General features: G+C 39.6%; 3 protein-coding genes across 3 annotated transcripts; all 3 read left to right on the top strand.

Moving 5' to 3' along the window:
* On the top strand, positions 1–933 carry LOC101626282 (olfactory receptor 2A5-like). The gene is made up of 2 exons (XM_004694337.1): positions 1–252; positions 298–933. Exons 1-2 carry the CDS (start codon positions 1–3, stop codon positions 931–933), a joined length of 888 nt encoding a protein of 295 aa, XP_004694394.1.
* Positions 934–8,642: 7,709 nt separating this feature from the next.
* LOC101626686 (olfactory receptor 2A2-like) lies at positions 8,643–9,575 on the top strand. The gene has a single exon (XM_004694411.1). It carries the CDS (start codon positions 8,643–8,645, stop codon positions 9,573–9,575), a length of 933 nt encoding a protein of 310 aa, XP_004694468.1.
* Positions 9,576–15,322: 5,747 nt separating this feature from the next.
* On the top strand, positions 15,323–16,255 carry LOC101626907 (olfactory receptor 2A5-like). The gene has a single exon (XM_004694412.1). It carries the CDS (start codon positions 15,323–15,325, stop codon positions 16,253–16,255), a length of 933 nt encoding a protein of 310 aa, XP_004694469.1.
* Positions 16,256–17,318: the final 1,063 nt, after the last annotated feature.

Here is a 17,318-nt window from a genome sequence, read left to right on the forward strand (position 1 = left end):
ATGGGGCACAACCAGTCGTGGGCCCCCGAGTTCATCCTGGTGGGGTTCCCCCTCGGCGCGGACATGGAAGTGCTCCTCTTCTGTGTCTTCTCCCTGCTGTATGTCTCCAACCTGCTGGCCAACGGCATGATCTTGGGGCTCATCTGGCTGGACGTCAGGCTGCACACCCCCATGTACTTCTTCCTTTCGCATCTGGCCGTCATTGACATGTCCTATGCTTCGAGCAATTTGCCCAAATTGCTGGAAAACCTAGTGAAACACACAAAAAGTATCTCTTTTGTCACATGCACTATGCAGATGTTTTTATACTTGGCTTTTGCTGTAACAGAGTGCCTGATTTTGGTGGCGATGTCCTATGACAGGTACGTGGCCATCTGTCAGCCTCTCCACTACACGGTCATCATGAGCTGGAGACTGTGCACTGTGCTGGCCATCACTTCCTGGACAAGTGGCATTTTGCTGGCCTTAGGAGATCTAGTGCTCTTTCTGAGATTGTCCTACTGCGGGACCAAGAACGTAAACAACTTTTTCTGTGAAATCCTAGCTGTCCTCAAAGTAGCCTGTGGGAACACTTGGGTCAACAAAATGTTGGTGTTTGGAGGTGGTGTGCTCTTTTTAGTGGGGCCTGTTTCCTTGATAGTGGTATCCTACATGCACATCCTCTTGGCCATCCTGAGGATCAAGTCAAAGGAGGGCCGCAGCAAGGCCTTCTCCACCTGCTCCTCCCACCTCTGTGTGGTTGGGTTGTACTTTGGCATCGCCATCATGGTGTATGTGGTCCCAGACAATGGCCACCGAGATGAGCAGAAGAAAGTTCTTTCCCTGTTTTACACCCTCTTCAACCCACTGCTGAACCCCCTCATCTACAGTCTGAGGAATGCTCAGATGAAGGCTGCCTTCAGCAGAGCAGTGTGGAAACAGAGGACATTTTGAAGGAGGGTGGCATTTATGCAGTTGGTGCCGAGGTCATGGTTTTGGTCACGATGTTCTATGACAGGTATGTGGCAATCTGCCAGCCTCTTCACTACACGGTCATCATGAGGTGGAGACTGTGCATGGAGCTGGCCATCACTTCCTGGGCTTGTGGCATTTTGCTGGCCTCGGGAGATGTGGGAGATGCGGGGCTGTCTCTGAGATTGTCCTGCTGTGGGACCAAGAAAGCAAACAACTTCAACTCAGAGGGAAACATTAACCAATCTGTGGCACAAGCTGAATGTGCAAAACCACCTTAAGGAAATGCAGATTTGTTAATGACTTGGCAAACACCCAGTTTCTTCATCTCAAAAAATAAAATCACCAGAGTAAAAAGCACCCAATGGATGGGAGCAAGTGACCAATCACATCTGCTGTGAGATTAATATCCGGAATATACCATAAACACCTACTACTCACAACATAAAATGAATAACTTGATGTAAAACTGGGCAAAGGACTGAAGAGACAATTTTTCAACTATACATATAAATGGCGCTAACCTTGGTACTCATCAGAGAAATCCAAATCACAATGAAATACCACCCCAAGCCCTGGAATGGCTATTATCAAAAAGGCACAGATGACAAGTGTTTTGCATGGTGTGCAGAATGTGTGTGTGTGTGTGTGTGTGTATCCCTGAATACTGTGGTTGGCATGTAAATTGGTGCAACTTTTATAGAAAATTGCATGGGAGTTCATCAAACAAAAATAGTAGAGCTTCCACAGTACCCAGAAATTTACATGCCATATGTATGTGTATGTGAACATTATAGATATACATAAAGAGGTGAAACCTGTAGCTATCTCATAGAAATTTCCCTTCCTGTGTTCATTGCAGCATTAATAGAAATAGTAAAATATAGACATAATCTAAATGTGCAAAGATGGATGAATGATAAGCAAGAGTGTTTGCATTTAAATATGTATATTTGTTTATACATATGCATGCTCAAAAGTTTTCCATATTTATGATAACAGTGCTCCTATGCATTTCAAAAAATAATCCATGGGGCCCTCCCTGGTGGCACAGCGGGTTAAAGCACAGCACTAAGAAGCTTAAGCCTTTCCACATGAGTTTGATCCCCGCCTGCCCCGGAGGTGACCACATGGCGCGGCAGACCTCTCCTGACCCACCTGCTGCTCCCCTCAGCAGTGTACTTTGTCGATCTGCCTGTTCTGCTCCCCACTCTGTCTCTGGTGAAGCCTCTCACCACCCCTGAGCCTCTGGCCTGTACTCCAATTCTGTATGCACACATAAATAAATCTTTAAAAATAAACAAACAAAAAACAAAAACAAAAAATAATCCACCAAATAATACATTGGCACATTCCTCTTTCAAAGAGCAGGGAAATCTACAGTTAAAAGAGTATAACTACAAATGTCATGGGCTAGAGTGAGCTCAAAGGGTGCCTATGTTTTGAAAGGAGCAAGTTGGGCTTGAGCACACAGCATTGTAATGATAGTTAATAATTATGCATTTGAATACTTGAAATTTGTTAAGACTAGTCTTAACTCTTCTTCTGCACACACATCCACAGAGGGTGATACTCATTTGAAGTGCTGGATATGTGAATTACCGGTGGCTACCATGTCATAATATTTACATATATCAAATCATTACACTGTACACCTTAAATATATACACTATTTCTTTCTAGGGCAATAATACCTAAATATAGTGATGGGGGAAAGAAAATAAAACTGAACAATATATATGCATGTGGCATTTATTTGAAACATAATTAGGATGCTCAAAAAGATCTAACAGTCCTTGCTCATTTTCCAAGCTGTGTCTTATTTCAAAGACAGAGGTAATCTTGGGGGGCTATTCCTTCTCAGGTTTGCCATAGCAGATTCCACAGGGAACTTCTCTGACCTTCCAAAAGTCACAACTATAGTGTAGCATCTATTTATAAAACTGACTATAAAAATTTGTGTTTCTGAAATTTGTGATATTCCCCTAGAGGACCACAATGCGTGAGGCATTTGAAAATCTGTATAATTACTGTGTGATGCCAATATGTGATCTGAATTTTGCTCAGAATGTTCCTCAAGGGAAAAACAGACAGAACCTTAACTCTCCTCCAGAGAGGAGAATCAAGGATCTTGTCTACACACCTTAGGGAGAAGGTAGAAATGTATTATTATCATCCTTCTGGGAATTATAATTCTTAGATGATTCCAATAAAATCTTTACTCCTACAGGTTTAATTTAGACCTTATCATCTGTTGCAAAGCCATCAGCAGATATAGCAAATTCTCTTCTCTCTAAAGTTTACCCTCTGAAGCCTTCTCAATGTTTTAGTGTGTCTACCTTCTCTCTGGAGGGACAGCTCGGTCACAGAGATTCCAGAGGAACATCCTCTCGTGTAAACAAGATGTGTTTGCACCCAGACCATATTCAGATCAGGGAGCTGGAGCAGATCAGGGTGATAGCAGAAACCAGCATGCCTTTGTGGAGAGGAATGACATTCCTGGGTGAAATACCCTGAGCGCCTCCTGACTCAAGTGAATGCCACAGGTGATGGAACAGGGCCTGGCTGCCACCCCCACCCCAGGTCTGGAAGCCTCTGTCTGCTGAGCTGTGGAAGGGTTTTCTGATTTCTTGCAGTTTTTTGATCACTGCCTCCCCCTCGACCCCCAAGTGTGTTTGAGTGAGTGTTGATCATTCAAATTAGCGTAGGTCTATAGTCTGGGAAGGAATCTGGAAGTAGGGAGACTTCAGATGAAGTCCATTTCCTGTGGATAAGGCTCAGAAATGCCCCAGCGTGAAAAACCTCAGTACCTAACAGCCATGAAGATACTGCCAGAGTAGTCTCTGTCGTTTGAAAGGAAAATTCTGGCAAGAGTAGCAATCAAGTCTTCCATGCTGAAACAGTGAAGAGGTAAGTTTGTCACTTGGTTGCTACTTTTTGAAACTTCTAGGCTGCCACACAGTCTTGATGATTAGACTCAGAACTTAAATATTTGCACAAACATTCTATTACAAAATAGGACAGAATTGTGAGGGCCAGAACCACTTGAAGTGGGAACAGCATTAATTTCCTAGTTCGATGCAAGACTGCAGTGTGAGAAGTTGTACATAACTGGTCACTCAGACACTGGCTTTCTATTATTTTATTGGCTTTTGTGAAGGGGAAATTTTATTTAGACCATCTTAAAATTTTCTTCTCAATTTCAGTGCTATATTAAGAAATTTATCTTATTAGTTAAAAAAAATAAGTGAAATGTAAATAAGGGTAATGGAGGTAAAGATTGTAGCATTTATTTAATTCAAAACCAAAATTAGCCAGAAAAGTTAAGATTAGCTATACCATTTTACATACTGCAATATAGATTCTCTGGCTTTAGTCAAACTAAATATTGCCAAATCAATATCCATTCTGTAAATCCTTCCAATGTACTCGTATTCATAGAAACAATAATTTAGGTCTGTCTCTAAAATTTCTCAAGCCTATAATTCCCCTAGAACTAGAATCTTATCAATTGCTCTCTCACTTAGACATCAGTGTTTGAATTTCAAGAGTTCAAAATGCTGTTGTATGTGCTTCGGGTTTACTTATTAGGTTATTTTCCTTTCCTATGAACTAATTATTCAATAAAGCAATTTTGCTGAACTTCCTTGGAAGCCTCCCTTCAAAGCAGGTATAAGAAATTAATTCATAGATACATTACCATTTTCTGTACAGCTCTAATTTGGGTCATATCTTTTAGCTTCATAAACATACTCTAGAAACAAGGCTTAGTCACAGGATTTTTGAAAGTAAGCAATTTTCAAGTAATTAAATTCTCATCACATACTTTTTCTATTATATACTCATGTCTTACTCAAAAGATAAAAATTAATGCTATGAGGTGCTTATAGAGAGAGACTGTAGAGAAAACTGAATTCATAAAACTGGAATTATTTTAAGTGTTTGTAAATCCAAGAATACTGTAACCATTGATATCAGTGATGATGACTCCTGTAGTCTTTCGAAAATCTGTGTGAACGGGCTATAATACCTAAGATGTGGATCGATGTGTAGAATTACAAAAACACTTTTGTCCATTTAACAATGAAGAGCAGCTGCTCATTGAGAATTATGCTGTTTTAGGGAACAGAGGCATGGAGGTGACAAATCACTCACACAAGGGACTTTATATCTGGATAAGAATCATCTCAGTTCATAAAATGACAGTTGGCTTCAACCTCACCTCATCTCTGATTTTTTTTTTAAGATTTATTTACTTATGCACATAGAACTGGGGTACAGGCCAGAGGTGAAGAGACAGTGAGAGGAATCACCAGACAGAGTGGGGAGCAGAACAGGCTGACTGACAAGTACACTGCTGAGGGGAGCAGCGGACAGGTCAGGAGAGGTCTGCCGCGCCATGTGGGTCACCTCCCTGGCCAGGGATTGAACTCACGCTGAAGCAGCTGCAGCCACCTTTGAAGTGCTGAGCTTTAACCTGTGGCACCGCCAGGGTGGGCTCTCATCCTGATTTTACCTTGAGGATGGCACAGATCTTCAGAGTGAGAATATAGTTTTTCCCAGTTATTATTGCCTATGCATATAACTGGTGCCTGAAACGCCTCCTCAAATCCAACTACTTTAATTCCCCAAAGTAGAAAATGAATTCAGTAGTTTTGAAGTTGATTGAGAGGTTCATGACATGGCTGTGGAGGTAACTGTGGTGATCACTTCTCAGCTGTACACTCCCACGCCCATCGGCTCTGTACATCATTTTCCGTGTCCTTCATGCCATAATGAAGTGATACACAAAAAGGAAAACTGCCCCTTGCCAAGGGGCACCTCATCACATGTCTAGTCTCATAGACTTTTAAATCCCATTCTATTTTTATTAATGTATGGGTCGGTTTTGGTCATCTTTTTCTTTTATAAGAAAGCTTGCCTTTTCTCTGAAGTTCAAATCTTACATCACAGAATGACATGTAGTCATTTGTTCCCATTTCTATTTCGATTATGTATAGTAACTGGGGGTTACTAGTTACCCCAGGGAGGGGTCCTCTGCCTCCTGCCCTCTGAGCTCCCCTGCAGGCTTTCACAGTGAGGTAGTGACCCTGTGCTGGGTGTGGCCCCATGGTATTTCTGAATAACCCATATAGATATTATTGAGTTCAATATGCGGCTACTTAGGTGAATTGCATTCACCTAAACCTGATTTCTATAGGTTTATATAATAATTTCTAGGCTATTTACACATTACTTCCACAAACTTAAGTGGAAGTCAAGCCCTGACTTAATCTCTTAAATATGGAGCCTCCCTGGTGGCTAGGGGTTAAGTGTTATCATCACTCCAGCCTGAGTTCAATCCTCCTGCCAGGGAGCTGACCCACCTATGGTGCAGCAGACCTCTCTTGCTGATCCCCCTCTCCTGTCTCTCCTGCTGATCCCCTCAGCAGTGGATTTCAGTAAATCTGCTTGTTCTGCTCCCCAGTCTGTCTCTGGTGAATCCTCCCCACCCCACACTTCTGGCCTACACCCCAAATCTTCTGTGAAAAAAAAATTATCTAAAATATCCATCATCTATCTTAAGAGATTTTTGTCAGATTCCTTAGGAATATTATGGTTTTAGAGGCAACAGTTTTTTTTGCCTACGAGTGATAAAAATACAATTAATCACATGTGCACTTTTTGTATTGACTACACTGTTATTGTTTAAATTAAAATATGCTTTAGCTGGTGATGCCTGATGAGGAAAGGCATGTCTGTGTGGTGGGTGGTGCAGGAATTTAGTCATCCAGGTTTTGCAAAAAGGAGTAGCTCTTTGATGATCAAACTGGAATTAAAAGAAAGGAGTAGATTTCAAACAAAATTGATCAACGCCTATTTGATATGATATGTGAGAAGATGTCTATGAGGAAAATCCTGAACTGTGAGTGTTGAGAAGATAACTACTTCCATGTGGAACCATTTGGCTCCTGGGAAGTACAAAATTCAGGCAAAAGTCTCATACAAATGTAATCAGCTCTTTCAGCTAAGAGGGTGGATCACTCAAAGTCCGTAAGCAGACCAAGATAGATTTATCCTAATAAAATAGAATCTGTTTACATTGTATTTGGATGATTTTTAAGCCTGTGAGTCTCACCTTCTGTTAATCATTCTTATTCTTTCTTGGTTTTTAATATAAGGCTGAATAACCAGGATCCAAAGGATGAGCGCTTGGTTTAGGAGATTTGACTAGATTATTTTAAAATATGAGAATCAGCATGATAAAAGGTTTCAGGCTAAAGTGGGACAACTTTCCAGGAAAGATCTATCTCAGGTTAGAGGTGTGATTGTTCAATAGATTATTTCCACGAAGATTTCTTCTTTTAGTGACCCAGATCTCATGTGGCGGATTGACCCCATTGATTGGTTAATCAGTAGCTCTCTCTGATGAGTCCAACAACAAAAAATTGACTATGAGAAAATCATAAAACATACACAAAAATAAATACATAAATTTAGTCACTACTGTATTGCACACAACTTATCAAAGAGGAAAATGCAAAATCAATTAACATGTTCAGAATGCACTTACAAAGTATGGCTTAAGTAAATTATGCTGCAGAGAAATAGATCATGTGGAAAATTTAGATGACAGGAGCACATTGAAAGAAATATAAACAATACTACCTTTAGGTCTATTAATATCTGTTTTACATATTTTGGTGCTACTATATTGAGTACATAATACTGATTATTTTGCCTAGCTATGATATTTATTCCTTTATTATTATATAATGTTCATCCTTTGTCTCATGCTATCTATTTTTGGGGTTTAATTCTATATTCTCTCATGTATGTGTAGTGCTTCCCACCTTTTAAAATTCTGCATTGGCTTGAAGTAGTAGTTTCCATCACTTCATTTTAGTTCTGTGTTTATCTTTATAGCTTGAGTCTCATATATGCAAAATAAAGTTGGGATTTACATTTTCATTTATCTGACCACTCTGTGCCTTTTGTGTGGTGATTTTAGTCCATTTGTACTGAGGATGATTATTGTAAACTACTTCCATAGCTTTCTGGTTCTATCTAGTTATATACATGTTAGTGTTTTTTGTGGACTTTCTTCTCTTTGATTTATATAGGAGAGCTCCAGTCAACATTTCTATCAGGGAGGAATAGTATCTTCAAATTCCTTTGATTTTTGTTTGTCAAAGAAGACCTTTATTTCTACTTCATCTTCAAATGAGTGTCACAAAAACTTGTCCGGCAGCACTTATCCTACAACGTTTTGTATCTGCCATCCTTTTCTCTCAAATCATACAGAATTTCTTCAAAGAAGTCTGATGAAAGCCTAATTGCTGTCTAGTCTGTTCTCAAATTAGGAAGTCCTTTGAAAATCTGAACTGTAGATATTATAGAAAACAATTGGTCTGTACTCTTCATATTATCAAAGTCACAGCAAGAAAATCTGATATCAGTTAAAAAAATTGGTGATGTCTATAGGGTACATTTCTTTATATTATTGATGTTTGTATGCAAGTTTAGCTACTTCATAATGAGGAGCTAAAAACAAAACAGCAAACATCCATTGTAAAAGTAATTCAGCCTAGCTGTGATAAGTTGACAAGTTACTTCTGAGCTCAGGTCAAGATAAATAATTCCAGTTTTCATTAATCTCCAGCTCTGGCCTTTTTACTACATTTCAGTCCTGGACAAACTATCATTAAGGGATGGGAGACAACCAGTCATGGGTCCCAGAATTTATCTTGTTGGGATTCCAGCTCAGTGCAGAAATAGAAGTGCTCCTCTTCTGTATCTTCTGCCTGCTGTATGTCTCCAACCTGCTGGCCAACGGCATGATCTTGGGGCTCATCTGGTTGGACGTCAGGCTGCACACCCCCATGTACTTCTTCCTTTCGCATCTGGCCATCATTGACATATCCTATGCTTCGAGCAGCTTGCCTAATATAATGGAGAACCTAGTGAAACACAAAAAAACGATCTCCTTTGTCTCATGTATTATGCAAATGATTTTGTATTCTTCACTTGCTATTATAGAGTGTGCAATTTTGATGGTGATGTCCTATGACAGGTATGTGGCCATCTGCCATCCTCTCCAGTACACTGTCATCATGAACTGGAGGTTTTGCACGGTCCTGGCCAGCATTTCCTGGGCATACGGATTTACCTTAGCTCTAACAAATATAATTCTCTATCTACGATTGCCCTACTGTGGGGTCCAGAAGGTAAACCACCTCTTCTGTGAAATTGTAGCTGTCTTAAGAGTGGCCTGTGGAGAAACATGGCTTAATAAACTTATTGTCCTTGCTGCCTGTGTATTTATCCTGTTTGGGCCCCTGTCCTTGATGCTGTTCTCCTACATGCGCATCCTCTTGGCCATCCTGAAGATCAACTCAAAGGAAGGTCGCAGAAAAGCCTTCTCCACCTGCTCCTCCCACCTCTGTGTGGTTGGGTTCTACTTTGGCATTGCCATGATGATGTACTTGGTTCCCGACAATGGTCATCGAGATGAGCAGAAGAAAGTCCTTTCCCTGTTTTATACCCTCTTTAACCCACTGCTGAACCCCCTTGTCTACAGTCTGAGGAATGCTCAAATGAAGGCTGCTTTCAAGAAAGCTGTGCAGAAAAGGGGGTCAATGTAAAGAAGGGTAACCTTTCCATAGTGTGAATACATCAAATTATTACATTGCACTCCCCAAATACATAAACATTTAATATGTCAATAACAAATAAAGATGGCCTTTAAAAATTAACTTATTTTAGAAAGCTCACTAGCTGATGATAGATGTAAACAATTTCTTTAATTATCTATATAAAGCAATGTGAAAATATAAATTTGTCTTACCTTTTTGTAAAATTTTATGCATATTTTGCAATCATTACAATTTTGTATTTACATTCTGCATAGAATCTGTTAAATTAGCTTTGGCTGCAGGATTTGGAAAACTCTGCTGACACGGATAACAGGAAAAGTATGGTTAAAGCTGAATATTTTTGATTTGGAAGAGAAATACTAATCACACTTTCAAGAGGCCCTATCAAGAGTCTCATGGGTCTTGTTGTCACAGATGAAACATTGACTTTTTGTACTCAATATTTAGTCTGTTGGCCACTAAAATAAAGCAATTGGATTAAAAATATATAGTCTATATTGCTAGGTATATTTTTGTAAACATCACGAGGCTTACTAAGCTTTTGATGGGTATTACATTTACTCGTTTGCATCCATTCTGCCCTAATGCAGAGAAATATCCACCTCGGTTAGGGGAAATCTACACCTTTGGAGCTTTGTAAAGAAACAACTTCTAGAAAGTCACAGCATGTCTTATGTATTTATGGCGACATCAGAGTAAATGAATGAATAAAATAATTTAAAAAGCTCGTACACTCCAATTTGTGATGTCTTTCTCCGTTTCATACCAGCGAGACACTGAAATCTGTGTGGACACTGTGTGATGGCAGTATGTGATCTGACTAGTGTAATCGTCAAGGGAAAGCAGGCAGAATCTTTACTTTCCCCCAGAGAGAGGAGACAGGGAATCTCTTTCTCCTACTTTAGAAGGAAGGGAGAGAAATATCATGTCACACTTTCCCTCTGGAAGTTGTAGTTTTTAGTTGATTCTGAGTCAAACTCTACTCCTTGAGGTACAATTTAGGTCTTCATGATACATTGCAAAAGCATCATCAATTGTAAAAAGTTCTCCACAACTGAGATTTCTCCTCAGATGCCTGCCACAGGGTTTGAGATGACTCCCCTCTGGAGGATCTTTGTGCAAGGAGATTCCTGAGGAGTATCCAGTACTGACATCTTATTTTGTTGTATATTTTTATTGAGGTAATGTTGTTTTACTCCACTGTATGTGATTTAGAGCTGCCATCTCCTAATGGAAAATCAATTTATTTGAACATGAGATGGTTTTCAATCTAGGGAGGTGAAGCAGAGCAGGGAGCCTGCAGTAAACAATGTACTGATCTTGCCTGATGAAACTGCATACATTTAAATGTCATAAATCCCAGGTTTCACCCCAACCCAGCTCTAGAATCCTCTGTCCCTTGAAGTATGTGTGTGTGTGTGGTCAGTGGTGGTGGAGGGTTGCTTCTGATAATTGGGCAGTTTTCTTATTTCCCAGTGTGGTTGAAGATTGATCAGATGATTCCAATGTGTTTGAGAAGGAATCTGGAGGAAGAGAAGCTTCATCTGCAAGTAGGTTCCCTGAATAAGGCTGTGAAATGGCCAAGGGAATTGAAAAACCTTCTAGTGAGAGCCTGACTCAGTCAGATACTGAAGAGTAGCCTCAGTTGTTAGAAAGGACAGTTGTGGTAATCCAAGCAGGGGAGGCTTCTCCTGTAGAAACATACAGGAGGTAAGAGTGTGACACCCTCATATCTTATTGAAACATCCCTGGGCTGTCAGAACATGGTATTGTTAGACATAGGCATCACTGTAATCACCAGCCTTGGAAACTACTGATATTTATGAAATTGTCCTGCAATAACACAGAGTAGTGTGAGCGCCGATCCCGCGGCCCAGAGCCAGAAAGAGAGAGAGAGCAGCCCCTGCCCAGGCCCAGCGCTGGGAGAGTGACGCTCACTGCCCCCACCCTCATTCTGAGCTGCTGTCCCTGCAGGGATTCTGTCGGGAGGGGAGTTCACTCAGGCTCTCTTGACATTGCCTTCACTGTTTCTCCACTGCATTACTTAGGAGTGTTAATCTACTGTCACAATTATTTTAAGTAGAATAAATTAATAGTAATGGCAAAGATTACAGAGCTTATTCACATATTAGCTAATTGGAGAAAAAAGAGGAAGTCATTGCCTTTTACCTCTGTAATACAGATTTTATAATGGTAGAAAAATGGTTACCCCACATGATGCACTTTTTTCTTAGCAAAGTAATTCAGTGTTGGTCAATGATAGAAGCTAACTTTAGAATATGTTCATGGAGGGGGTGCCTGCAGAGAAGCTTAAATTCAAAAATTTCAGCTTGTCACTTTAGGGGTGCTGTGCTGCTATATCTGGTGTTTACGACAGGAGATCTTAAAATCTTGTGGACCCTTGTGAAAGGCCAATGTGACATGCACCCAAATCTGTAGAAATGTGTATCTGTATTTATATTAGGAATTTATTACTCATACTCATGCACAGCCCCTTGAGTGCCTTGTCTCACCTACAACCTCAGTCACTACTGTAGAGATATAATATCCCTCACGGCGCCTCTACAAACACTCAAAGGAGTCATCTCAGCTCAAAGAATGGACCTTTGGTGTCATGTCCTGGTGTGATCACCTACAGGCTCAGCAGGTCATATGATGAAATGCATGACAACTTTTTATATGTCAGTCTTCCTAATAATAAAGGAAAATATTAACAATATTTAGAAAGGAGCAAGCGGCTGTCACCTTCCTTTCTGTGGGGTCTGGATGTAGAGGAGCCCCTCATGGAGGGGCCCTCAGTGTGCTTCCCTTTAAGCCCCTCCCAGGCTTGCAGTGAGGCAGTGACCGTGCACACGGAGTGTGACCATATAGCATTTTGAAGGGCCCTTAAGTATCTTCAAGCTTCAGAAGCTGTTTTTACTGAGTTTGAGATTTTTATAGGATTATGCAATAAATTCCACAATATTTATTGGCAAATTACTTTAGAAGCACAGGAGAATCTCAAGACCTATGAATTATTCTAAATTCGTCATCCCTTTCAGGGATTGACTTCCTATTATCTTGAAATTTATAGCTCTAAGACTATATTGGCCTTGTGGGTAAAAGCCATGTCTGTTATACAACAAGTAGTAGCTCAGAGCTGTGAGGTTGAAAATATAAAATGTCTTTTAGCATGCAGCAGCTGTAGGTGCAAACTTCCGCTGGAATGGTGGTGTAGTCTGACATCATGCCACATGTCTTATGTAGGAAACAGAATATCTCTGGGGCCACAAGCTGGAATTCAAATTTAGTAAGTTTGGGGCAGTTGTGTCTATGTGTAATCATTTGGATCTGGGAAGCAAAAATGCAGGTAAACATCCTATACGGTTATAGTCAGCTCCTGTAGACCAGAGGGTAGATAACTCCAGCTTGTGAGCACACTGGGGTTTGAAATTACTTACATTATTGTCAGGTTATACTTAAGTCTGTGAACTCACTTTCCTGTAGGTGGTTTCGATATGAAGCAGTGGTAACAGTCAACGGGAGTGGTATGTTTTATACCAGGTTTGACTAGTGAACATTAAAACATGGCAGTGAGGATGACAGGAACTGTGAGGCTGTCATGAGAGATTCCATAGTAGAGGTGGATTTGAGGTTGTCCAGCTTTGATTACTGAACTGAGGACGCCTTCCTGCTAGGTGATGTATTACAGATACAGTGCGTCTGGGTTTTTTTCTTGTTTACTCTTATGAAGAGAGGAAAGATGATAAAGATGAGAATGATGATAGTGATGGTAATGGTGGAGGAGGAAGGGATATAGAGAAACAAATAACACATAGAATTGACTGAGAAACACAATTTAGGAATTTACTTTAATAATAAAAGTTACAGAAAAATAAATGCACCAATTGAAGCATATATCAGGAAAATACTTTGATGTGAAAAATGTATATGTGATTCTAAATAAAAAATACTATTCATAAAATTTTAATAATATATATGAAACTATAAGTGAAAACTGCACATTGACAGTCATGGAAATCATTGATATACAATGTATTGTATAATTAATGTTATCTTTACAGATTTTTATTGTATTTCATGTCTTTGAAGGCATTTTTGAAAAATTAATGCCAAAATCTCATGAGATATGCACCACTTTATCTATACATTTAATCAAAGTAGTAAAATTATAATCTGTAAATTTAAAATGTAAAGAATCTTTTATACATAAATATAAAGAACACAATAGCATATTTGAATATGAGAATAAGAATCTGGAATTATAAAAACTTAGTTGTCTTAAAATAAATTACTGTATAATGTCAAGACATGCTGATATTAAGGTTAATTTATAAAATAGATTTGTCTCTACAAAAGATATCAGTAATGACGCATTAAGATGAAAGAATACTAAGAATCCACTACCCTTTAACAATCGGCATACCAAATTATTTATTATTCCACAAAATTATATTTGAATCATTCTCACAATACTGATTAAAAAATAAATCATTAAATATCATGTAAATATGACTTATTTGAAAATATGATTCGCCATTAAAAAGAATTAGACCTTTTGGCCCTCCCTGGTGGCGTAGCGGGTTAAAGCACAGCACTGAGAATCTAAAGCCGCTTCAGCATGAGATCGATTCCCGCCTGCCGGGGAGGTGACCACATGGCGCGGCAGACCTCTCCTGACCCGCCCGCTGCAGTGTACTTCGTCCATCTGCCTGTTCTGCTCCCCACTCTGTCTCTGGTGAAGCCTCTCACCGCCCCTGAGACTCTGTCCTGTACCCCAGTTCTGTATGCACAAATAAATAAATCTTAAAAAAAAAAAAAGAATTAGACCTTTTAATGAGATAACTGATTCCATGTTGAATTGGGTCAGTACCAGGCTGGTAGAGGACAAGTTTTTTTTTAGGTAGAAGTAGGGAAGAATTAAGAGTGTGTATAAATGATTTTATTATGTAGACCTGTAGAGAAAACACATTGGTTGACTAGTATTAACCTTGCCAACAGTGGGACAAATTAATATTATCTTCGTAATAATGATGGGATTAACATTTACATTTATGTTAAAGATTTTATATTACATTACTTCAGAAATTTATACCATGAACTACACATGGATAATCAATGGAAGATTTAAAATTGGAGGTAGTTTATAAAACAAATACTGTGTACCACTCAAAATGACCATGATGTAATAAAGTCTGAATAAATTTCTCAGATTAGAAAAAAATGTGATATTAGATTACAATTTAGGTCAGATTAGTGTATTTAGTAGTGAACCGTGTTATTATATTAAATTTCCTGATTTGTGGCAATTTTACTGAAACTAGAGTATTGAATACAATATTTCTTTAAAAATAAAAGATGAATTAATTGGCATTATTTCAACAATTAATATGGTTTAGTGAAATATAAGATACAGATATCATATATAAAATACATATATACAAACACACATAACTCATGGGAAATGATATTACAAAGCAAACATGAATGAATAATTTGGTGACATGCATAGGGTACAATTACTTATAATTTTAATTTTCTTTTGAAAGTCTAATGAGTTCATAAAGAAATGGAAAAAACACCAACAAAGCAAGAAATCTTGGGAAAATAGTCAAGTAGAGAGGAGCATGTATATTTCCTCCAACCTCATTTTAAGACAAGTAACTCTTGTTTTCATCGACCTCCAGCACTGGTCTCTCTATCACATTTCAGTTCTGGACACACTGTCACTCAGGATGGGGGTTAATCAGTCCTGGTTCCCAGAGTTCATCCTGGTGGGGTTCCACCTCAGCACACAGAAGGAAATTCTCCTCTGTGGTGTCTTCTCCCTGCTGTATGTCTCCAACCTGCTGGCGAACAGCATGATCTTGGGGCTCATCTGGCTGGACGTCAGGCTGCACACCCCCATGTACTTCTTCCTTTCGCATCTGGCCGTCATTGACATGTCCTATGCCACTGGCAATTTGCCCAACATATTTAAAAACCTAGTGAAACACCAAAAAACCATCTCCTATGTCTCATGTGCTGCACAATTGTTTTTGTATTTGGCTTTTGCTTGTACAGAGGCCATGATTTTGGTGGTTATGTCCTATGACAGGTACGTGGCCATCTGCCATCCTCTCCACTACACGGTCGTCATGACCTGGAGACTGTGCACGGTGCTGGCCATCACTTCCTGGATATGTGGCTTTTTACTGGCCCTAGGAAATCTAATTCTCTTTCTGAAATTGCCCTTCTGTGGGCTCCAGGAAGTGAACCACATCTTCTGTGAAATCCTAGCTGTCCTCAAAGTGGCTTGTGGGGACACTTGGATCAACAAACTTTTCGTCCTTTCTTCTGGTACATTTATCTTAGTGGGGCCCCTGTCCTTGATGCTGGTCTCCTATGTGCGCATCCTGTTGGCCATCCTGAGGATCAAGTCAAAGGAGGGCCGCAGCAAGGCCTTCTCCACCTGCTCCTCCCACCTCTGTGTGGTTGGGTTCTACTTTGGCATCGCCATCATGGTGTATGTGGCCCCGGACAATGGCCACAGAGATGAGCAGAAGAAAGTCCTTTCCCTGTTTTACACCCTCTTCAACCCATTGCTGAACCCCCTCATCTACAGTCTGAGGAATGCCCAAATGAAGGCTGCCTTCAGCAGAGCAGTGCAGAAAAGGGGATCAATCTAAAGAAGGGTAATCTTTCCACGGTGGTAATACATCAAATTATTACATTGCACTCCCCAAATAGATGAACACTCAAAATGTCAATAATAAATAAACATGGCAAAAGGAAATTAACAGAGCCTTTAAAAATAAACTTATGTGGGCTCTCCTTGGTGGCCAACGGGTTAAGATGCAGCACTGCAAGCTGGCCACAGTGGCTTCAGTGCAAGTTTGATCCCTGGCCCCGGAGGTGACCCACATGGCACAGCAGACCCATCCTGACCTACCCGCTGCTGTCCTCAGCAGTATACTTCATCCATCTGCTTGTTCTGCTCCATGCTCTGTCTCTCGTGAAGCCTCTCACTGCCACTGCACCTCTGACTTGTACCCCAGTTCTGTATGAATAAATAAATAAATCTTAAAAAAATTAACTTACTTGAGAAAGCTCACTATCTGATAACAGATGCAACTAATTTTTAATTGTCTATAAAACAATGTGAAAAGTATAATTTTGTTTTACTGTTTTGTAAATTTCTTATACTTTGGAAAATGTTGAATAGAATCTGTTAAGTCATCATTGGCTGTCAGCTTTGGAAAACTCCTGACACTGATGACAGAAAAAAATATGGTTAAAGGTGAATATTTTAGATTTTGAAGAGAAATACTAATTACGGTCATTTTCAAGAAGTCTCAAGGGTCCTATTATCACAGATGAAACAATGACTTCATATACTTAATATTCAGTCTGTTGGTCACTAAATAAAACAATTGGATTAAAAACACGTCGTCCATGTTGTTAGGTATATTTTTGTGAACATCATGAGACTCATTAAGTTTTTAATGGATATTACATTTACTCATCTGCATCCATTCTGCCCTAATGCAGAGAAATATCCACCTCGGTTAGGGGAAATCTACACCTTCGAGCTTTGCAAAAGAAACAACTTCTAGAAAGTCACAGCATGTCTTATGTATTTATGGCAACATCAGAATAAATGAATGAATAAAATAATTTAAAAAGCTCGTACACTCCAATTTGTGATGTCTTTCTCCGTTTCATACCAGCGAGACACTGAAATCTGTGTGG

The sequence above is a fragment of the Condylura cristata genome, unplaced genomic scaffold (genome assembly GCF_000260355.1).
Source record: "Condylura cristata isolate star-nosed mole 26May11 unplaced genomic scaffold, ConCri1.0 scaffold00042, whole genome shotgun sequence".
NCBI lineage: Eukaryota > Metazoa > Chordata > Mammalia > Eulipotyphla > Talpidae > Condylura > Condylura cristata.

Coding starts and splice junctions, on each gene's coding strand:
- LOC101626282 (XM_004694337.1), top strand. CDS start 1: ATGGGGCACAACCAGTCGTGGGCCCCCGAGTTCATCCTGGTGGGGTTC. Junction 253..297: donor CCAAATTGCTGGAAAACCTA/GTGAAACACACA, acceptor TGCACTATGCAG/ATGTTTTTATACTTGGCTTT.
- LOC101626686 (XM_004694411.1), top strand. CDS start 8,643: ATGGGAGACAACCAGTCATGGGTCCCAGAATTTATCTTGTTGGGATTC.
- LOC101626907 (XM_004694412.1), top strand. CDS start 15,323: ATGGGGGTTAATCAGTCCTGGTTCCCAGAGTTCATCCTGGTGGGGTTC.